General features: G+C 43.7%; 2 protein-coding genes across 8 annotated transcripts in view; one reads left to right on the plus strand and one right to left on the minus strand.

The window, feature by feature from the left end:
• LOC137433884 (mitochondrial Rho GTPase 1-A) overlaps window positions 1-23,615 on the minus strand; it is an 80,273-nt gene that overhangs the window by 6,954 nt on the left and 49,704 nt on the right. For all 7 annotated transcript variants that reach the window (XR_013624794.1, XR_013624795.1, XM_068126330.2 and 4 more), the window contains exons 13-18: window positions 12,658-12,806; window positions 12,416-12,513; window positions 12,150-12,280; window positions 8,341-8,418; window positions 5,186-5,296; window positions 3,815-4,014 (exon numbers count right to left, since the gene is read on the minus strand). Coding sequence is in view for 5 of the 7 variants with exons in the window: in XM_068126330.2 (XP_067982431.2) it covers window positions 3,815-4,014; window positions 5,186-5,296; window positions 8,341-8,418; window positions 12,150-12,280; window positions 12,416-12,513; window positions 12,658-12,806 (767 nt within the window). In the remaining 2 variants the exon portion in view is untranslated. The remainder of the gene's footprint in view (window positions 1-3,814; window positions 4,015-5,185; window positions 5,297-8,340; window positions 8,419-12,149; window positions 12,281-12,415; window positions 12,514-12,657; window positions 12,807-23,615) is intronic.
• The window catches only part of LOC137433889 (uncharacterized), a 69,820-nt gene continuing 62,890 nt past the window's right edge, over window positions 16,686-23,615 (plus strand). Inside the window, exons 1-2 of the mRNA XM_068126345.2 lie at window positions 16,686-16,859; window positions 22,020-22,118. Coding sequence (XP_067982446.2) covers window positions 16,767-16,859; window positions 22,020-22,118 — 192 coding nt within the window. The 5' untranslated portion in view covers window positions 16,686-16,766. The remainder of the gene's footprint in view (window positions 16,860-22,019; window positions 22,119-23,615) is intronic.

The raw sequence follows: 23,615 nt of genomic DNA on the forward strand, positions 1-23,615 counted from the left end.
GTGAGCCCACAAGCACAGGCAGGTTCATGAGGCCACGCCTCAAAGAGCAGCAATTGGTCCGGGATTTGATTGACACAAGGACTGGTAAGATGAGACTCATTGATAGGAGCGGAGACAGAGACATCGTGGGATGATGTCAGAGCCTCAAGTACAAAATAGGTGAAACGGCTGACATTTTCCCTTTTGGTTTTGTAACTGGTGGTGAACGGTCGAGTGCCGACAGTTTGCCTTCTCGTTCTGGATCCCAACAGCGAACAGTAGCATTTTATTGCTCTTGCGCAAGGAAGCTTCATCACAAACGGTTGTGTTCCGACATCTTGCTAGTGGTCGTGAGGAGGAAGAGCTGCGGACCAAGAACTGCGGTTTCCTGCGCACAGACGACGAAGACGAGCGCGGCTGGGCGAACGTGGGTGCGTGAGGCCTAGTTTGCGCCCACGGACACGCAGCAAAGCCTAGTGCGCGCCAACGAACGCATTTTCCCGCCAAGGCCCCAGACGATTTTTGAAGATTCCTGACGAGATACACCAGCCGATTGGAGATAAGTGCCACAAATCACACCTATTTATTTTCCAGTTATTTTATCCTTTGTCTGTATCTGGGTCTGTGTGGGAGCGCTCCAATTAGGAATATAGATTTATTGTGTTTTCTTTGTTTCCGGCATTTTCTTTAATAAATCCGGTATTTTTGTACATTTTAATTCCGTGTTGTTCGAGTTAATTTATCCAGGTGTGAAGACGTCGGGTGGAGGCCGTCCAGGTAAGTTCGTCATCCCCCTTTCCCTCGCGTGTAAATAATACCGTCATCATTGGATTGAACGCTTCGGAGTATTAAGCTCGTTTGGTCATCCGTGTCACCCTGCGGTGTTCACCAGAGGGTAGTCACATGACAATACAATTATGATCTTGAGTTTTGATCCACACAAAACTGCTCCCGATCCTGAAGTAAACACAATCACGGGTTCGGCAGAAACATTCGCTGGTTTGATATCTCAACACAATTGTGATTTTGAGTTTCCACCCGAACGACGCTACGTTTATGCATCCTAAGGTGGGTGGGAGGTTTCATAAATTTCTCAATACAATTTCGATTTTTTAAATCCATATGAAGTGTTTCATATCCGCCTTTTCTCGCCGGAAGATTCGTCTGTATTGGTTATCATGTTAGAATGGCATCTATATTCATTTACCTCATGAGTGTTTGTAACATTGTATTTTGTTATATGAATGCGTTTGTGAATTGTTGTGAATGGAATTATGCTGTTGAATTAATTTGTGAATGGAATTATGCTGTTTGGAATGAAAATAGAGATCGAGTTTAAAGTTAATGATGTTTGGTTTCCACCAGTGACGTTCACGGATTCACCATTTGCAGTTTTGCCATTGACTGGGTGTAGAAACATTCAGCTGCAGTATGGTAAGTTTTTTGCCCAAGTCCTTCACGAACCAACTGTCCATGCCTGACATTCAACTGAATGTATCACAGGAATGTGGAATTTAATAGATTCATGGTCTAGCATTCGCTGTTTCCACATTGTCCGTTTGTATTCGGCCTCCCACCCGTGCGTAGCACGGATACCTTGTTAGTTGTCTATATTCTATAATGTTCTTGTAATTCACATTGTAAAAGTACGTTGATGTCTACTAATGTCTTTGACCTGCAAGTGATTTGCGTACAAGCTCCGCCACAAGCCATCAATCAATGTAATACGGAAGGAATAACAAAAATATTCCTGATGATAATCTACAATAATAAAGGCAGCGTCCGTCCGTCCGTCTGTCTGTCTCCTCCACAACTCCAAAACCATGAAACCTAGCGGCCCCAAACTTTGCATGCAAACATGCTTTGCATGCTTTGACAACAGATTGCAGGGATGAAAACTGGGTGTTTGGGTGTGTTATAACATCCTTTTTGAAGATGATTAACGAGGTGCTCAAAAGAAAACAAGACTGATAGTCCAACAGTGGCACAGCCGGGCTTGTAAAATATTAGAAACCACAAACACACATGATTAGCTTTTTAAACAGTCGCTAATGCTGCTCATAACATTAAACTAAGAAATTTGGAGGAATCCTGACATCTGTGAGGTAAGTTTTAACTTACACAACAGAGGGAGGATCTACTGTAATCTATATACCTCACAAGGGTTGGGTTAATAACATGCTATCAAAAAACCGAGGCGATTTCCTTATTCCGCGGTTGTTTGTACCGTACACCACTTATCATTGATTCATGAACCATACACCGCTTCAATCCATTAATTTTGTATTCATGACATTGGGATGAAAGCATTATGGTCATATTTACTATATTATTATTGTTATTAATATTACGAAAACGATACGACTGAAACGATACACGACTGCATTAAGAAACCTGGGCTTAATTTGTCCGAAGCGGTCCGAAGTGCAGGCATAAAGCCTAAGGCCTATATGTACTGTTTTGTTGCAAATGAAGTAACGCCATTACTTTCGATATTTCATGGTCATTTTAACAATCAGTTTGTTTGTGTTTCACACTGAATGAAAAACGTAAAGGTAGAGCATGGCGATTGTGATATATGACAGGTTCGACGATATGTTCGGCCTGAACGAAATAGGAATCAAAATGCCGGAGTGTGGAGAGTCAGCCACCATACTGCCGTAATGACATCAGAAGTAATCACATCACCCTGCCATGTGACCAGATCCTCAGTTCTGATTGCTAAACGTTTGAGGGGACATACATACATACATACATACATACATACATACATACATGCAGACAGATGGACAAACACTGGAATAGACGGCTTTGCCCTATGGGCTTACACCGTTAAAAACCCAATACATTTTATTGTCTTTGCATTTATTTTCATTAAATCATTATTTGTAGAATCATACTTTTCTTGTATTGTGGATTTTGCTGTCCCGTCTTTGTGTTTGTGGGTTCGGATTAAACCCAGCGTGTATTTCTGATCAGGTAAGACTTCGAACCTTCCCGCACGTGTCACTACACCCAACTTGGGTATACGCCTCAGCCATTCGTCCTCTTGGGGTCATAACCCCGGGGACACGACAATATAGATATTTAAAATGCAATACGTTGTTCGCCTTTCACATGCATGTCTGAAGGTTTGCATCACTACATAATCAATCAACACTACCGAACTGGGTCAGATTAAAACTTGTGGAAATGTATCAATAGCCTTTGTTGTGATGGATGTTTGTTTAGAGATCAAGCAATATTCGTTGTAAGATTCACTTTTTTCTGTATGCCTGGTGTTGGCTTAGCGGTTGGAGTGCCGGCTTGGGATCCGAGGATCCTGGGTCCGAATCCCGGTCGATCGCTGAATTAACACCAGGGGGGGTTGACTCAGCCTGTCATCCTTCCGAGGTCGGCAAATTGAGTACCAGCTTGCTGGGATGAATGATCCCGGTGTGTACCCTGGTTTAGAATAGGTACACTGTATCCCTTCGCATCGTAAGAGACGACCAAGGGTTGGCGTCAGGAAGGGCATCCGGCCATAAAACATTGCCTCAAACAGGGAACCATGATTGTCATGGCGCCCGCAAGGCTAACCCCGCTCTAGCGGGGAAACATGGCCTTAAAACGATCATTCATTCATTCATTCATTCACTTTTCTGTGTGCAATAAAACAGATTCCAGCAAGAATGTCAAATTTAAGATGGAAATAGTGATTGCCTGTTTGTTTGAATACAGAGACAACTCTACAGAAGTCGGTGGTTAAAGTAGATGATTCGGGATGAACAGGAACAGGTTAGTTGGCCTTGCACAGAAATGACAACATCAAGGTTAAAAGGAAGTATAAACGTACGGGTGGGCAGCAAGAGTAGCAAGTTTAACGAACACGTCCTGTGCCGGAGCCTCCACACAGACACAGCTGAAGGGCACAGGTGGAGGTAGGCCGTTGTCACGGCAGAATTTGGCGGGACTGCTCCAGTAATCCTGTCTCAACTCTGGCAGGTCTGATTTGCACGCTACTACAAGGCAACGCACACCATCATGTTTCAAGATCTGCCATCAGGATGGAAGGAAGAAAGGGAGAAAATGGAGAACTATGATGTGTGTAGCAGCAAAATGTGTGTAGTAGCATCAATGGGGTACACAGACGTAGCAAATTAGAGCATAACCTCCCTCACCCATTCCCCCAACAAAAACAAAAGTTTCTATAATTCAAAAACCAACACTGTCCAGCCAAAGTCAAAAGGTACAGAATAAAACAAATAACCCTTCATAAGGCAGTACTTGAATTTTAGTGTTTATGTTTAAAACAAATGTTTGTGTGTAGAACTAATGTATAGCTAGCTTAGGATTTGCTGCAGGTAAATACACAAAAGGGTTAGTGAACGACAACAAAATAGCAACGTAGAGAAGTTTAATGAAGGCCACATTTACATAAACATTGTTCATCTGTAAATATGATGTACAAAGACATTACAGTAGACAAGGAGCAAATCAGCACAGCACATGTGCAGGTGGTTGGGGGATTGAGGATTTGAGGTGGGGGGGGGGGGGGGGGGAGGGGAGAGGGGGATTGAGGACTTGTGGTAGTGGGGACATTTGAAGACAGGATAGGGAGGTGTTTAAAGACTTGGGATTAGGGGGAGGCTTGAGGACTTGGGGTTTGGTGTGGGGGAGGGAGGAGGTGGAGTCTTAACCTCGGTTGGTTTAGGACTCGAGGGTCACATTTTACATTATGTGGAGTTTCCGTGGGTCCCTGCTAGTAACAATATGAGTTCCCTTACAACGAACTCCAATGCAGGAGGTCATTCGGCCATCAAGCCTATGCGATGGTGGCCATGGTTTATCCTTTTTATATATGATGAGCAACAAACAAGGAAGCAGCAAGTACCATTTTAAAAGTCTTTGGTATGACCAGGCAAGGATCCACCACGTACTGCATGAAATTTATGTACAAACTCATTCATGATCCGTGAATCAGTGTAATCAATTAAAAGATGTCATTGTGGGTAGGATTCACAAACACTATAGGGTGGAATTCTCTTAAAAATTATATACCAACATTAATTACTCTGCCTTTTACAAAGGTAAAATTTGAACCATCCTCCAGCTATGATTTTTACCATTTCAGGTATTTAAAGGTTACACCTTTACAGCCATGGTGACAGCTCCTGGAGTAGAAAGCACATCAGATAACATGACAGTATAGAGAGAGAAGAGGTACCTTGTGGACATTGGCACAGTGTCGGAAAGATTGTGCATCGTTGACGTCGTACAGAAGGCAAGCAACGTCACATGGCACGTCCGCAGGATTCGGTTGCGCAGACTCGTGTAGCTGTCAGGAGACGAGGAGTATTAGTTGGTTTTAATACCCGTTTGATGCAAGGCATATGCAACAGAGATCCTCAGACAATTCCCGAGGTGGGTTTTCATCGCAGCCTTTGCACCTTCCTGAGTACCTTACCAGGTAAAAAAAAAAAAAAGTCAGGTGATCAAAAAATAACAATACTGTACACTACAAATGCAATCTCTGCCATGTCATTAAAAGCCGAAGGTTGTTTCTCAAAATTATCTCGTGGTATACACAACATCAGAAAAGGTGAGAAGGCTCACCGGAAGACAAGAAGTGGAGTACTGTGACTATAAACTTTATTAGAACTGTGATGAAAAATGGAATTTGAGGCAGGGAAGTTGCACAGATAAAGAAAAGGCACAGTCTTCTTCGTTTGCATCAAACATATTAATGTCATTACTTGGTGCCAACCTTTACGTTATAAAACGTATTGTGCTATTCACTACATCCGTCACCGAAGGTGGGCTGAGGTTATGTTTTCACCCCTGTCTGTCCGTTTAACTGTTTGGAAACAGGAAATCTCAAAAAGTTGTGGACGGATTCAGATGACATTTGGTGGAGTGATTTTGGCGTTTGACAAGGAAGAAATGATTAGATTTTGGTGAAGATCCGGATGCGAGATTTATTTCAATTTTTAAAGTGATTATTCACCATTGAGAGATGGTGCCATAAACGACTTATAGCATTTCATAAAGTTGTGGACAAGTTATGACAAAACGAGGTGGATGAGTTGGCTCGGTAACAAGAACAAATCTATTAGCTGCCTGGAGCATTCTTTCTTCAAATAATGCAGACACGAGGGCCGTTCCAGAACGTATGGTCAAGCGCTGATGACATGTATTGTGCCAGGATGCATGCTTCTCCCACATGGACTCTTTGCCTGGAAGTTACACGTCTGGGTAGGGAAGTGGGGTGGGGGGGGTGGGCAGCACCAACTTCTTTGAATTGACTCATGAGGCTGATGGTGTCCATGTAGGTGCCCTCTCTATGTCCAGAAACCATGTTCATGGGGGACAGATAAGATATTTTTTAGTTCAGTTTGTCATCCCAGCCATATAAATCAAGAGATCATTAGAATGAAAATGACTATCGTGGCCTCATTCTCCCGAGCGTGTACATGAGGGGCGGGGAGAACTAACCAAGTAGATAAACGGATTCATTATTGTGCAGAAGAGTAGAACCTGGGTAGGAACATCAATAAGAACCATAACTGTAACGACAGTAACATAATAGGGTTAGTGATGACGAATATGAAGGCACGTCAAACCGGAAGTGCAATTCTGATGATCAAACAGCAACAATCAAGTTTGAAAATATACCGAAAGGGCGGAAGTTATATGGGAACTATAGAATATGACAATGCTAGATATACTAACTTCCAAAGACGTCGATGCCTTAGGGGCTGAAGATTGCATTATGATGAGGTTGATTACAGAACGATTAGATGCGACGACGAAAAATCTCTCAAATAACATGCTTTTTTCGGATTTAGGCCGATACCATCAAAACAGAGGCTACTCATAGCAATATACCTACATAAAAAAGTTGCTACTCCTCATCCCAAATCTTTAGAGACCTCATATGTTCAGGTCGGATCATCGGTTGAAAAGTTACAATAGTTTCAATATTTCAACCAGCAACACAAAGCTATCATACTAAAATACGCCATTTGTGTCTGCCTGTCTGTCTGCCTGTCTGTGTCTGCCTGTAATTTATTTATTTATTTATTTATTGGTATCAGTTGTTTCTCTGCTTGCGGCCGTGCTCCCTTCCTTTCTCCCCCTGTTCTTCCAGAAGTTGTTCTGGTTATTAAATTCTTCCTGTAAAGAATAGCCCACCTTCCATGCCGTGCAGATGTGCGGGGTATTCATGGAGGGCATGTTTATGGTGTGTATGTGTGTGCACAAAATGTGTAATATGTCACCCACAAGACCTGTGTGCACAATATACCACCGTACTACATGTCACGCACATGATGAGTGTATACAATATTATTGTATACAGAAGACACCATTTGCATTTTAGCTGCCTCCATCCCTACCGCGTTTAGAATCCTGTGCGGATACAGGGAACTTGCTCGTACAGTCAGACCCCCACATTTGTGGTCCCAACATTCACGGACCCCATGTATTCGTGGTTGATAAAGTGTGACCTGCTTCCACATTCACAGCCCTGTGCCCTGCGTATTCACAGGTGCAAAAACAAAAAATAAATTAAATCTCCCACTAGATGCGCACAGGACACTTCTACAAGCATCTTCCATGTGTCACGCATAAAAGCACTTCCAGCCACACATAAGCCACTTCCCACTCTCTGTGCACACAACAGTTATAAACGCATCTTCCACGTATCATGGATAAATCCACTGTACATGCGCAACCACACAATTCGACATTCTTTTTGTGGGCATATTCGCGGTTTTTCTGACCTGCTTCTACATTTGCAGCCCTATGCTTCATGTATTCGTGGTTTTTCACGGGTCTATCCATGGTTTTTCACGGGATTTTTTATTTTCCCTTATCTGGAACCACCGGGAACCTATCCTCCCTTTCCCCTTTGAAACAATGCCCCCACATTCGCGAATTCGACATTCGCAGCATTTTCTAGGAGTGTATCACCCACTAAAGTCGGGGTCCAACTATACATGTATTTAAAAAAAAAATCTAATTGTACTATTGTCATGGCATCAGAGGGTAGATGGAGGTGAAGATGGAAGGTGGGGGATGGTGCCTGACAACTTGACCACTAACCACTTTTGAGGGGAGAAAAAAAAAGTCACAAATTTGCCAATTCATGGAAACATAGCCCACCTTGGCAGATAGTGAAGCTGCATAATCGTTCGCTGATACCCACACACTTAGCCTAACATGTCAGTGGTCACAAGCCAGGTAAGCACTTTTTCCTCTACATGTGTGGAATAAAGGTTGGCAGCTTTGATGAAATCTAGCACACTCGCCTTTGAGCTGTCCAGTGGGTTTCATTCCAGACTTAAGACTATGACCTGTCATTGGTATTTCCATACTTACCAGCAGGTATTTATCTTGGCCATACACTTGTACAGTGTTTATTGCATAAATAGAGTGGTGGTCGGAGTGCAGAGGTTTCTGTAAAAGAGACAAAATATGTTACGCGTAAGAGTTGAAGATTGGATTACAATTGCACAGTTGAACAAAGAAATGTTCATAATATTGTTACTGTCGCCGGATTTGGACCAGTGTCCCAATCCCAATCAACCAATATTACGGTCGAGCGGTGGTGGACTCGAGGTCAAATCTTCCACTTGCACGATCACCAATTTAGCGACGGATCATCACAAGAGTCCATCCCCCAAGAAAGCCGAATTGATCTTTACTTTGGTTTTCAGCGTGCAGATAGCTCTAACGAGAATCCGACTCTTGTCTGGATCGCTCTTCGAAACAGGATGGAAGCCCAAGTGGGGGCTTAGCCTTAGATGATCCGGCAGTAGTTTAACAAAGCTTCCTTTGAGGTAACGGTACCAATTTCCCATGATCCTGCTCTTTAACCACGCTAGGATTATTAGCCAAATGATGAACCGCACCAGCCAACAAGTTAATTGAAGTAATCAGCTTTAATAAATGGTGGAGAGGAGATTGTAGGAGAGAAAAACACATAACAGCAACAACATGATCAATGCACAGTACTACAACAATCATACAGATTGAATGAATGAATGATCATTTTTAAAGGCTATTTTTCCCGCTCGAGCAGGAGTTAGCCTTGCGGGCCCCATGACAATCATGGTTCCCTGTTTGCGGCAATGTTCTTTTTTATGGCCGGATGCCCTTCCTGACACCAACCCTTAGTCGCCTCTTACAATGCACAGGGATACGGTGTACCTCTTCTAAATCGGGGTACACACCGGGATCATTCATCCCAGCAAGCTGGTACGCAATTTGCCGACCTTTGAAGGATGACAGGCTGAGTCAACCCCCCTGGCGTTAATTCAGCGATCGACCGGGATTCAAACTTAGGATCCTAGGATCCCAAGCCGGTACCCTTACCACTAAGCCAACAACAGGCTTAGTCAGATACAGATTATACAGTTATAATTCCCCCGCGCCCATAATAATCAATTTGGCTTAACCGTTCACCTTGGCCTTCCACTCGACAAACATGACAAAATGGGGAAATACACAACAAAGACCATTGACAAATCCAGAGGTTAGAGTTTGGCAAAGTGTCTGGAGGCAGTTTGGTTCCAGTCCTGGCAGGAGGTGACTGCACGTTCTGCACATTGACCAAGGAAGGAGCAAGAATCGCATCTTGTTTGGTGAGGTGCATCTCAGTAGTCTTCTCTGTCAGCATCCAGCAGCACCAAGGAGAATGTCCGTCGATCATAAGCCATTTTATTGTCTCAATCTAAAGCGCTATTTATTTATCTTTGTCTGCCAATTTTGATCACTGCTGCAGCATAACTTTATCTTTGTCTGCCGATATGGATAACCGCTGCATCAGCAATAACCGCTTGATAACTGCTTTATCTTTGTCTGCCGATCTTGATCACCGCTGCAGCGTGGCTTAATCTTTGTCTGCTGATATTGATAACCGCAGCATCAGCAATAACCGCTTGATAACTGCTTTATCTTTGTCTGCCGATCTTGATCACCGCTGCAGCATGGCTTTATCTTTGTTTGCCGATATTGATAACCGCTGCATCAGCGATAACCGCTTGATAACTGATTTATCTTTGTCTGCCGATCTTGATCACCGCTGCAGCGTGGCTTAATCTTTGTCTGCTGATCTTGATCACCACTGCAGCACGGCTTTATCTTTGTCTGCCGATCTTGATAACCACTGCCGCGGGGCTTTATCTTTGTCTGCCAATTTTGATCACCACTGCAGCACGGCTTTATCTTTGTCTGCCGATCTTGATAACCACTGCAGCGGGGCGTTATCTTTGTCTGCCAATTTTGATCACCATGGCAGCACAACTTTATCTTTGTCTGCCGATTTTATATGAGCCTCGACTAAGTATACAAAAACAAACAAAAAAACCCGCTGCAGTACGACTTTATTTTTGTCTGCCGATCTGGATCACCGCTGCAGTGCGACTTTATATTTGTCTGCCGATTTTATACGAGCCTTAAGTAAGTATACAAAAAAATTTTTTTTTTTTTTAAACCCGCTGCAGTGTGACTTTATCTTCATCTGCCGATCTGGATCACCGCTGCAGCACAACTTTATCTTTGTCTGCCGATTTTATATGAGCCTCGACGAGTATACAAAAAACAAACAAAACAAAAAAAAACCCCGCTGCATTGCAACTTTATCTTTGTCTGCCAAACTTGATCACCACTGCAGCAAGGCTTTATCTTCCTCTGCCGATCATCGCTACAACGAGCTATCAACGAACTCCTTTCATGTGCCTTAACGACTTTTTCCACTTCCTTTGGAGATGCTATTTGCCAGCTGCTCGAGACCGTGTATCACTGGTGCATTGAAGGAACATTTAACAGAGATAATAGAGGATTCAACGGTCCAATTATAATATGTCGAGACATACTTCGACACGTCATCTTATACGTAATATCGTAACCTGCGGACGAGGTATCACACACATACCATACTCCTCTGCTACACATTTAACAATGAAACAAGAGCGAGAATTGCTTTACTATACATGTCCACTAAAGGTGGTTATACATGTCCCCTTCCGATGTGATATTTCCTAAGTCCAAAAAGGGCATAACTCTGAAACATTGACGAAATGCCCAGAAAATCGAACTTGTTCTGTAACTTATAATAATGCCATGTACAAAGTTTCAGTTGAATATGTCAAAGGGTATGGGGAAAAGCATGAAAAACCATTTGGTACGGACAGACAGAGATAGACAGACAGATGGATGGAAAGGGAGCAAACCTATAGTCCCCTGAAACAGGGTGAAACCGGTAGCGGGCCAATAACTACTGCGCGTTACTCGCATTAACCCATATGACATCCCTGCAACAATATTAATGTATAAAGCAAGGGCATTACAGATTTTAACCTGGGGTCTTAGGATTTCAGAGGTGAGTTTTACCAATCGGACTGTATTTGTCTTTCCCTCGTGGTCCCCATGTGCTGTCTTTCCCTCGTGGTCCCCATGTGCTGTCTTTCCCTCGCGGTCCCCATGTGCTGTCTTTGTCTTTCCCTCGTGGTCCCCCTGTACTGTCTTTCCCTCGCGGTCCCCATGTGCTGTCTTTGTCTTTCCCTCGTGGTCCCCATGTGCTGTCTTTGTCTTTCCCTCGTGGTCCCCCTGTGCTGTCTTTGTCTTTCCCTCGTGGTCCCCCTGTGCTGTCTTTGTCTTTCCATCGTGGTCCCCCTGTGATGTCTTTGTCTTTCCCTCGTGGTCCCCGTGTGCTGTCTTTGTCTTTCCCTCGTGGTCCCCCTGTACTGTCTTTCCCTCGCGGTCCCCATGTGCTGTCTTTGTCTTTCCCTCGCGGTCCCCATGTGCTGTCTTTGTCTTTCCCTCGTGGTCCCCCTGTACTGTCTTTCCCTCGCGGTCCCCATGTGCTGTCTTTGTCTTTCCCTCGCGGTCCCCATGTGCTGTCTTTGTCTTTCCCTCGTGGTCCCCCTGTGCTGTCTTTGTCTTTCCCGTGTGGTCCCCCTGTGCTGTCTTTGTCTTTCCCTCGCGGTCCCCATGTGCTGTGTTTGTCTTTCCCTCGCGGTCCCCATGTGCTGTCTTTGTCTTTCCCTCATGGTCCCCCTGTGCTGTCTTTGTTTTTCCCTCGTGGTCCCCCTGTGCTGTCTTTCCCTCGCGGTTGTCAGCTCTTTCACGAGCTCTTTCACGATTCAGTATAGAAAAAAAAAAAAAAAAAAATCAAAACAACTCACGGCATTATTGTGGCCTAGAAAGGTCTGGAGGAAGGAAGACTTCCCAGCACCACGAGAACCCACCACACGACACAAGAATACGTTGCGCTGTGACTGGCCCTTCTGGAGGTCAATTTTCTTGTCCTTGGTTACTGTGGAAGGCAAACAAATTACACTTCAGAGTTCAAGGGTCAATGCTACTAAAGTACAATGAAAAAAATAATTTGGCATCAATGGTCAATATAAATATTCGATTCATTCACCAATGCAAAATCAACTCAACTTACCGATGATAGCCGTCGATAATTCCTGCTCCATAAGCAAGGGGTAGCCGAGGAACAGTAGATGCTTCAAAAAGCGTTTGGGTTCCAAATAGGCCGTGAGCCTGCAACACCAAGATGTGAAATCAAGTCCACTACTTGGGCAGCTAAATAATCAAAATAGTGGTTTGAGCTTTTATAATTCAAAGTATGACTCACTAAATATCTACTTGGATATCATGACTCAAAGCAAGCACTAGTTAACCTACGTCCAGTGCGCAATGAATCCCTGCCAGGTGATCCAGCAGTTGTCGTCAGTGGTATGCACCATGCTTTGGAACTCTGGGTCCCATGGTGGGCATGGAAAGACGCTGAAGAGGTCTTGCAGCTCCACTGGGTTTAGAGCGTTGTCTTTATCCTACCATGACAACAGGTGAAAAAAATTGTAGCATTGAAAAAAACTCCATCGTTACAAACTCAACTTCAAGTACCTGACAATTCTACACGCAACACGCCCTCAAGCAAACATGAAGGCTTCGTCTATGTTGATATACTCCACACACGGATTTTAAAATATTCCAACAAATAAATTGTTAACCGTGCAGAGGTTGCAATCACTGAAATCATGTACCCCCCGCATAACCAAATGAGAATTACATAAGGATATTCATCAAAAAGACAATGTTTTGAGACCTGAGCACATAATTTTCGCAAAAACACAATATAAGACGTTCGTTTCATCATTCACGTCGATGAGAAGTCGAAAGGACACTCGCCCAGAATCTCACAAATTCAGCCCAGGTTGATCTACAAATTGCCTCTTAGTTTGGCGTCCCTGTATAGTGAACACAATATGAAAAGCGAGACTCCAAAGAAACAACAAAAAACGATGGAGTTGTTGTTGTTCCAACAATGTCGGTACATCAAGGTAGCATCCAACTCCCAATTTGAGTTTCTCTGAAACTTCACTTAGCTCCAAAAATAGCAATACAGCGATTAAACGAGGAAAAATTAATACAAAAAGTGAATTTCATGTCAATAATAGTGCATGTTTGTAATCCAATCACATTGTATGTGATATTGCAGGGACAAGTAAGACATTTGTTGACCACGTAGAACTGTACACAATTTCCCGAAGTGTGACACTAGAAATCTTTCTGTAAAGATTGCTGCCCAGGTGCATCTTTACGGACCAGCAAGGAGTGTTCAGGTCTTTGCTTGGTGACGGTGCCAAACTATCTATAATAATAATAATAATAATAATAATCTATCTATAATTCCAGTAATCTCTGTGTGTATGTTTGTATGTATGTATGTATGTATGTATGTATGTTTGTATGTTTGTCTGTGACCGCTGTTTCTCGACAACTACCGGTCCGATATACTTGAAACTTGCCAGGTATATTGCTGGGGACCCGAGGATGTGCCTTTTCAAGGTTTCATATTAATCGGAGAAGTAGTTACCGAGCTATGTCCAAAAAACGATTCAACCAATCAGAGAGCAGCGAGCTATCACGTGTGCCGAACGTGGCGAACAGACTCTGCCTCGGACGGCACATTTGAGAGCGTATTCATTTATTTCACGTTGGAAAACTATGTTGTCGTTAAACTATGTTTTAAAACTAATTAAAACTAATTTGCGATTCATCGTAACTGCGATTTGCGACCTTCCGGACAGTGAAGACTTCACTTCCGGCAGCCAATCACAGAACGCTTTGTTGCGTAGGCGTGGCCGATGTGAGAGCGAGCCGAGCCGAGCGCGTGCGCCATTACGGTTCGTAATTCGATTTCTTCCGGAGAAAATAATAATTTCTCGATTTCTTATGCGCATTATTTCTCCCAATTCAGTCAGAGCGAAGGGCGGAAGCGAAGAGCGTTGTTTTTTTTGTTTACGGGCGTACGGGCATACGGGCGGGGTAGAGCGTACGGGTAGCGTTTTTTTTTTTTTTTGGCAAGGAACGGGCACCCACGTACGGGCATGCCCTAGTAATAATAATAAAAGAGAATGTGTGTGTGTGTGTGTGTGTGTGTGTGTGTGTGTGTGTGTGTGTGTGTGTGTGTGTGTGTGTGTCGTTGGTTGTTATCTCAATTTGCGGGTTTCACGAGGTGGAACGGGACCCAACGTATCCACTTCCTCTTCGGTAAGAGATCACGGTTCACGGACCAAGCTGTTCAACTTTTTCAGAGTTTTGTTCCAAGGGCTCTTTTCAGGATCGTCACCAAACCCCTGGATTGCCTCCAGTTGTAGTTCATTTGTGGTAATATTCCCGGGGATGGTTTTTAAAATCTCTGTGAGGTTATTCTTTATCATGCCTGTTGCTCCAATCATCACTGGCACAATTTTAATGCTCTTCAGCTTACAATATCTCTTGACCTCATTTTTGACTTCTGGCATTTGGTCATTTTCTTGATTTCTGGGTTGTTTAAGCCAAAATCGCTGGGTAGTGATATCTCATCATCAATGCCGTCTTTTCCTTTTTGTTCCTGAGTACAATGCCCGGACGCAATGCTTTGTTTTCTATGTTCACGCTCGATGGGATCATCAGATCGTACGTGAGCATGATGTCCTCATTTCCAATGATTGCCCTTGGTTTGTGTTTCCATGAGTTTTCTGGTGCTGGGATGTTTAAATTTATGCAGATATGCCAATGAATCACTTTGCATACTTTGTTGTGCCGTTGTGTGTAAAGATGTTGTGATAATAGTTTTTTGCATCCCGAGAGCAGGGTGTGTGTGCGCCAGTGTGTGCGTCTCCTCCATAACTCCAAAATCATGAAACCTAGCGGACCCAAAATTTGCATGCATACGTATCGAACTCTAAGGGGAGTGCATTAATGCAATTTGGGTGTTTTGGTGTGTTAAAACACCCTTTTCAAATAGAATTAACAGCCTTATTTAATTAAAACAAAAACAGGCTTCATCCTTGGTCAGTCCGCTATCCCTCGCACGGTTATTGTGCTTCTTCGGCCTGCTCAAAAATGCCTCGACTTGCAACATGCCGCAACATTTTCTGCACGATCAAGTGCTCAAAATATGTTTTCACTTTCCTCACTCACATCATCAAATGTCTGATCTTCATACGTACGAATCGCTGTATACATCACTATTGTAGGTGCTATAAGTTTTCAAATTAGGAGCTTCAAGCGATTTTATGCATTATATGATGCAATTTTCCACAATAGATTCATGGACTAATTAAAGTATATAATCAAAGTTGTGACATTTTTTTTCAACAGAGTAGGAAATCTATATGGTATTACAGTTACATAAAGGCTCCTTGGTTCACCACGTGGTGTATATAGAGCCTCGCGAAATAATGCCATAAAAGCAAGCCATTCCTTATCAAACAATGTCTCCATCAGATGGCAATACATACTTGCTCACATGCATATATTGTTTTACTCATTGAGCAATCACAATATCCATCCCTGATAAGACAGCAAAAACGGTAGCACAAGCATTCATCTCACATTGGGTAGCTGTGTTTGTTGCACCCTCAACAATAACCACAGACCGAGTTCGTCAGTTCGAATCGGCACTTTTCCAAGCTCTGTCTGAACTACTTGTCAGCAGGAGAAACCGAACCACAGCCATCACCTGTCACCTAATGGGCACGTGGAGTGATTCCATCAACAGTTGAAAGTGTCTCTGAAAGTCAATGCAAATACAAGATGGATGGAGAGTCTTCCTATCGTCTTGATAGGTATCCAAACTGCGGTTAAGTCTGACCTAGATTGCTGTGCTGCTGAGTTAATTTTTGGTACACTTATCAAGTTGCCAGGACAGTTCGTGGCGCATAGTCAGTTGAATCACGACTAGGATCCTAGCAACTATGTGCATAGACGACGGATGCACATAATAAACCTGAAGCCTACATGTACCAGGCAGGCTACAGCACAGGCAAACCCAGGACAATTCAGACATTGAGAGTTGTACTCATGTGTTTGTTTTGTGTGACACGGCGCCGTGTGGAAGCCACTTCAACCCCCATATGATGGACCGTTTGAAGTCATCCGCTGAACTGACAAATTTTTCATTATTGACTACAATGGCAAACATGATACTGTCAGCATTGACAGGTTGAAACCTGCTTTTGTGGAACATGGCCCGAGTACTACAGATGCAACCAGCACCAACACCGGTAGCTGTTCCTCAAGTGCCGGCGACAAGACAGACGCGATCTGGCACGTTTTGTGCAGTTTTGTGGAACTTAACTTTTGGAACTTCTTTTTTCTTTTTCTTTTTAACTACAATTTTTACACCTTTCTGGCCGATCACTTTCTTCCTTTGTTTACACGTTCTGGTCACTAACGATATAGGAGGGGTGACTTGTAGTGTACTTTTTAGTTAGTGGCAATTTATTTTCTACTTTCCATTGATGAATTTTGTTCCATTTATTTGTCCAACCAATGGCAGTAGTGGAGGCGTGGCAAGAGGCGTTATCCAGGGTGTGCAGACAAGCTTCGTGAAGGTAAGCTCCTTTATGACTATGACTTACACCACTTTACGATGTTACTACTGTTTACGAATGACTGAGGGAGAAAAAGTGGACTGAAGTTAACTCATTGCTGCCTCATTCCTGCCCTTACTTCTGTGGTGATCAGCTTGCTCTCTTCACATGTGGTTTTCGTACCATGTGTTGCGTTTCCGACCTTATTTGCAGCTGCATGTTCAGCTTTCTTCACTCGTAATTTTCGTGTCATGTGCCATACTCATGATTACTATTTTTAGCACCGGTTTGCTTTCTTCACTCAGGGGACTATGATAATCGAACGACTGACAGTGGGCAGATTATACTCATGAACGCTGACCATTGATGAGGCACGAGTGGATTATATTACTCCGTGGACATGACCACGCATTGGCCTACTGGTGATGTGCCATTTCGTGCTTTGTATTGAACTTATGACACTACTCTCATGTACTTAAGCTTGAACAGCTTATGGAATACTGCTCAGACCGGACAAAGTCATTCATCTTTAGAGGTGATTAGGAGTAGTTGGCATGCATTGATCGTTGCAGTAACCTTATTGGTCAGTGTATTTATTTTTGTTGATTTTTTTTTTTTGAATGCAAAGTCAAGGCTCGTGTAAGAGCAACACGTAAAACACAAAGGCATAAACAGAAAACACATACAACCTTTTAGGTTGTATTTTCTGTTTATGCCTTTGTGTTTTACGTGTTGCTCTTACACGAGCCTTGACTTTGCATTCAAAAAAAAACAAAAAAAAAACACATACACATACAACAACATATGATAAAGGGAGCGGGAGACAAGAGTGGGAGAGAGAGGGAAGCACACCAACAGTAGAGAACAGGGACAGTGGTAGATCTGTGGAAGGGATGGGGCTGGGGGTAAAGGAGGGGTGAGGAGGGGAGGGGGGGGGGGAAGGGGAGGAAAATGGTATAAAACAAATGGACAATGAGGATAGACTATGAGTCTAGGACGAGGAGTTTCAGGAAAGAAAAACGTAATTTGAAAAAGGTGGATTTGGGGTAGAATAAGAAGGAGAAATAACAGAACTGGGGAGAACAAAAAAAATCTGAAAGTAATAGGAAGAAAAGACAATAGAAAAAACGTATGTGGACTCGAACTAGGACAATTTAAGTCTAAAAACGCAGCACGAAAATCCGACAAATACTTACAAACTTGCACAAGTTTTAAAACAAAAACCGAGCCAGAAGCTTACAATAAACACAAAGACAGCACAATAAACAGCAAAAACTCGACAAAACTACCAGGAGTACTGTCCTGTGGATGGCTCTATTAAAACTGAGCACACCACGGTTGACCAATTGAGCTTACTCACGCTTACAACAACAACAACATGCATTTTAAGGCCATTTTCCCTGGTAGAGCGGGGGTTAGCCTTGCAGGCCCCATGACAATCTTCTCCATTTTGCCCTATTTTCTGCATCTCTCCTTGTTAACCCCCTTGCCCGCATTTCTTCTTCCACCATCTTTAGCCAAGTCTTTCTCGGTCTTCCCCGTCCTCTACTTCCTTCTACATTCATTTCCATCACTCTTCTCAACCAGTCACTTTCATCCTTCCTCAACACATGACCAAACCATCTCAACCTGTTCCTCTTCACAGCATCAATCACAGGCTCTATTCCCATCTTACTCACGCTTACATTGAGCTTAATTGATGACCAATCAAACCTGCAGGAAATTAAACTCACGAACACGATTTTATGTACAAAAATAAACACGGCTTTATTGCCAGACCCCGAGAATGATGAATGCGACGATAAATACTACAACCCCCTAATGAGCACTCCTACACACAGACTTAGAACACGGACAAATGGAGATGTAATAAATGAACCGCGTCGTGTCGGTGCGTGCTGCGGCTTATCTGTCTGCAGTCTGTCAGGGATCGTCAGGCTCCAAGCGCAGTCGTCCGACGCGGCTCCGGTTAGTGGGAACAAGGCCACGACGCGCTCCCGTTCACTAGGCCTCGATAAGGCCTCTCACGCCAAGCAAGCAAGCGGGCGCGCAACCCGCATCCTCAGCCATGCAATGTCCTCCCGGATTCGGCATGGAACTGCGATGCACCCAATGTTCGGATCAAAAAGGAGAGAGGATCGAGGATGAAGGAAGGCGTGAGGGCAAGAGGACGGAGCAGAGGAATTGTGAGGGTAAGAGCGAACGAGGTCCAGGCACCACTGTCTATTACAACGAGCAGGGACGAGAGAGAGAAAATGTCGGTCTCCTTCACTTTTTATCAACCCCTCTTGACGTCATCTCTCTCTCTCTCTCTGCCAATCCCTGCCGGCCAACATCACAGGCTCAATTCCCCACCAATGGCCGCGTCACCTCTCTCTCATGCCATCGGTCGGTGGCCAATCAGTATGCCGCTTTCTTCTACCTTCCTTCCACCAATCCGAGGGAAGCTTCTTAGAGTCCCTTTATATACAGAGTTGCGACATAGAGGGTCCGGAAAAATCTAGTCACGTGATTGCGTGGAGCCATTTTGAGTCCATCGCGGACAGGATCAGGATCGGACACATATCGGTCAGCGTTTTAACGTTCCCGCTGTACGCAGCGTTCTCATTCGTGTTTTACATCGATTTTACGACAAAATAAAAGGTTGAAGCGCCTGTGGGTGCACAAATAGAACGGAGAAGGGATTCAAGATGTATAGATTTCCATCAGATGCTAAAAGACAGAAAATCTGGGAGAACAGAGTCAGTCGTGTTGGATGGAAAGTAACTTCTTCGTCAGTTCTCTGCCAGGGAACTGGGAGTCAGGGAGTCAGGAAGTGAGAGTACCGTCCGAGGAAAATCTACAGGGCCTTGTCATTCCAGATATCCAAGACGTGCAGGAGCTGTCTCAACCTGAGCGTGATAGCTTGTACAACCTTGCTGGCTACTGTGTTCACAGTATAAGGAAAAACCAGAAGACGTGTGATGACTGCATTAGCCAGGTGATTGTTGCTGAAGGTGAAGAAGTTAACCAAGCTGCAGAGCTTACTGTACTGAAAGAGTATAAGCAAGGGTGTCTTGTTCATGTTTCAGAAAAAGTGATCAACATGTTGGTAACTGTGGAGGCCATGTTTCGTGGTGCACAGGATGCTTTCATGGCTGAAAAGAACGTCGCAACAATGTTTGTGGAGAGAGCAGAGCAGATAACGAGAGATGTTCACTTCCCAACGTGCCACAATCTGAAAGCCAAACTGCGTACAAAATTCATCAACACACGCCGACACATCTTTTGTAAGAAAAAGACACATCAACGCAGGCAACAGGCTGCACAAGCAAAGAAGGGGGGTGAACTTGGCAGCAAGAGCATGGCAATGAGACAATTGGCTGCAAAAGTGAAATAGATATTTCCATTGGACTTCAGTTGCAGGACTGCAATGTGCTGTACACCTACAAGCTAGCAACTTACATGGATAATTGGACTAAATAATCATTTTGAAAATGTTATCATTAACATTTTCTCTAATATGTTATTTCAACAGGGAATAATACACATATCCAAGTTATTTTAAAGCTATGGACTAACATACATTTCAACATGATATTTCTGAGAGGGAATGATTGTAATGAATGAATGAATGAATGATCGTTTTAAGGCCATTTTTCCCCGCTGGAGCGGGGGTTAGCCTTGCGGGCCCCATGACAATCATGGTTCCCTGTTTGAGGCAATGTTTTTTATGGCCGGATGCCCTTCCTGACGCCAAAGGGAATGATTGTAAGAGGGAATGATTGTAATATGATTGTAATATAATAGAGGGAATGATTGTAATATTGGTTGCAAATTAAATAAATGTACTGTATGAATATCTCGCAAAGGAGCTCTTTATGAATGACGAGAATTTGAGCATGTATAGTTGTATACTCTGTTTTGAGGTACATGAATCAAAACTTACAAATTGTTGTTTATATACATGTACCAATGCCCTCTGCTAAAGGCACTTTCCTGCCTGTGGTAGTTAGTACTCCAACAAGTGAATGACATGCTTTGTTTTTAACAAAATTATGTAATTTGCTATAAAAGTGGAAGGTTACAGGTTCACGGTTCACGGTTTCACACACAGGTTCACGGTTTGAGTATTAATCGTAAATGAGTTCAAAGCCTTTCACAATGGTCTCTGAGACCTTCGTAAAACAAATAATAAAATAAGTTTTATTTTTTGTACTTTCACATGGAAGATAGGATTATTGTCATTCAAAATTTTCAATGATGCTTCAGAAAGAATTTGCTAGAAACGAATTCATGCCAGTGATACAGTTGTATGCCACAACTGAGAAAGGGGGGGGGGGGCATGCATTGAATGTATGTATTTGTCTCTGTTGATTTGAATGTGTGAGGACATTAACTTGTGTTTGTGTGTGTGACTTTCAATTTATAATTTGTATGTGTGTGCATTAGCACATGCGTGTATGTGTGTGTGTGTGTGTGTGTGATTGTAAATATGTAATTTGTATATGTATTAGAGAGAGAGTGTGTGTGTGTGTGAGAGAGAGAGAGAGAGAGAGAGAGAGAGAGAGAGAGGTAGAGGGAGAGAGGGAAAGAGGGGGCCGGGGGTAGGGGGGCTAATCTATTTTTGGTGGGATTAATATATGATCGGCAACATGCAGCAAAGTTTAGATTATTCATTTAAATATGAAAATTAAACAAACACAAATATATACCCACACACGATAAACAAGGTCAAACAACTGCAGAAATACAAAGATAACTCTTAACATTGTATTGTACATGTACATGTATAAGCAGGGAGGTGAGAGTTCGAGTCTCGCTCTCGCCTCCCTGAAATTAAAATGAGGCTGAAATAAGCAGCACGTGTACCTGTCTAGTTCATTCCTTTTGTCATGGTTCTAAATGTCTGACTGTTAAATCACAACCAGCTCTGCGATTTTCTTCTTCATCATATGGCTCTTAGTTGTCATAAATCTTCTATTTTGTCATCTTCACATAATTTGTTCATTATCAACATGGAAAAGACCATTCCCATCTCTCATACATAGAGAACATAATGGAATACACGGTTCAATGCACTAGCGCCATACGGCAGCTCCGCACTGAATTGACTCAAAATGGCATAAAATCGTTAGTTGTCGCTACTCTCTCTATAAAGGGACTCTAAAGCTTCTTGCCCCTCCCTTGGCCAATCACCAGTCCCTCTATACTCTGCCAATCGGTGGCCTTCGTCCTGCCTGTGCTATGTGTCATCACCATGCCGGCACAATGCGCGGGCGCTTCCTGCCTGCTCTTCCGGTGAGTTATTTATTTATTTTTATTTTTTTTTTTTTTTTTTTTTTTTTTTGTATACAAGATCGAGGCTCGTGAAAGAGCGAACATTAATCACACAGAAAGACAAACAGACACATAAAACAAATAACATCGGGAGCGGTAGACAAGATGGGGAGAGAGGGGGAAGGACACAAACACAACATTTGAGAGCAGGGACCGAGAGACATGGAGACATCGAGAGATCTGTGGGAGGGAGAGGGCTTTGGGGGGGAGGCATGTGAAGGGGGGGAGGCATGTGAAGGGGGGGAGGCATGTGAAGGGGGGGGGGGGGGGTGGGAGAGGTATAAACATATGGACACTGCCAGGATTTCCAGGAAATAAGTTGGAATTTCAAACAAGGTGGATCTGGGGTGAATTAGTGGGGGTAGAAAAGATCAAGGTTATGGATGGGGGAAGATAAGAGATGGTGGTGAACAGCTGTTTTAAAGACCTGGAGGGAGGAGAGGGATTGAAGGGAGTGTGGGAGTTTGTTCCACAGGCGGGAGAAAAGAGGAATGAAAGAGTGAAGGTGAGCAGAGAGCCGAGATTTCGGCAGTTTAACCATCAGAGGGTTGCTGGCAGATCTTGTGCGACCTGTAGGAATATTTGGGGGACAGAGCACAGAGAGAGCTGGGGGAGCAAGGCCGGAGAGGAGTCGGTAGAAGACAGAAAGACCACCTACCTGCCTGCGGTGAGTGAGTGAAAGGCCCTCAGAGATAGCTTCATCGCGGGAGATTCCAATGATTTTGAAAGCTTTGGATTCAACAGCGTGAAGCCGAGCCAGGTGTGAGGCAGGAGCACCAGCCCATAGGGGAGAACAGTATTCCATTGAGGTGCGGATGAAAGCCTTGTATGTGGTGAGGAGCTCAGGTGTGCCGAGGAAGGACTTCGCACGACGGAGGATGCCCAGTCGGCGACTGGCTTTGGAGGCCAGCTTGGAAATGTGGTTTTCCCAAGAAAGATCATGGCAGATAGTGAGACCCAAAAGCTTGAGTGACAGAACTTCTTGGAGAGGATTGTTGAGAAAGTAGATGGGAGGGTTGTCCAGTCGATCTTTTCGGAGAGACATAGTAAGAGAGTGAGATTTGGCAGGATTGAAAGACATGTTCCACTTGTTTGACCAGTCTGTGATTTTGTCCAGGTCTTCAGAGAGTGAGGAGGCTGCAGACTGCCGATCTGAGGGAAGAGGAATGGAGCGGCAGAGAGTGGAGTCATCAGCAAAGAGATAGAGAGGATTTTCCAGAGAGTCAGAGAGATCATTGATAAAGACCAGAAAAAGCACAGGGCCCAGCACACTTCCTTGGGGAACTCCAGCCTGAACAGGAAGGGGAGATGAGAGAAATCCATTCAGGGCCACACGTTGACTACGACCAGAGAGGAAGTCCGCAAGCCATGCATGGAGATTTCCATGGATACCATAGGAGGAGAGTTTGGTGAGCAGAGCTGGGTGCCAGACCGTATCAAAGGCCCTTGATATGTCAA

Source organism: Myxine glutinosa, chromosome 10, assembly GCF_964187855.1.
Source record: "Myxine glutinosa chromosome 10, kmMyxGlut1.1, whole genome shotgun sequence".
Lineage (NCBI taxonomy): Eukaryota > Metazoa > Chordata > Myxini > Myxiniformes > Myxinidae > Myxine > Myxine glutinosa.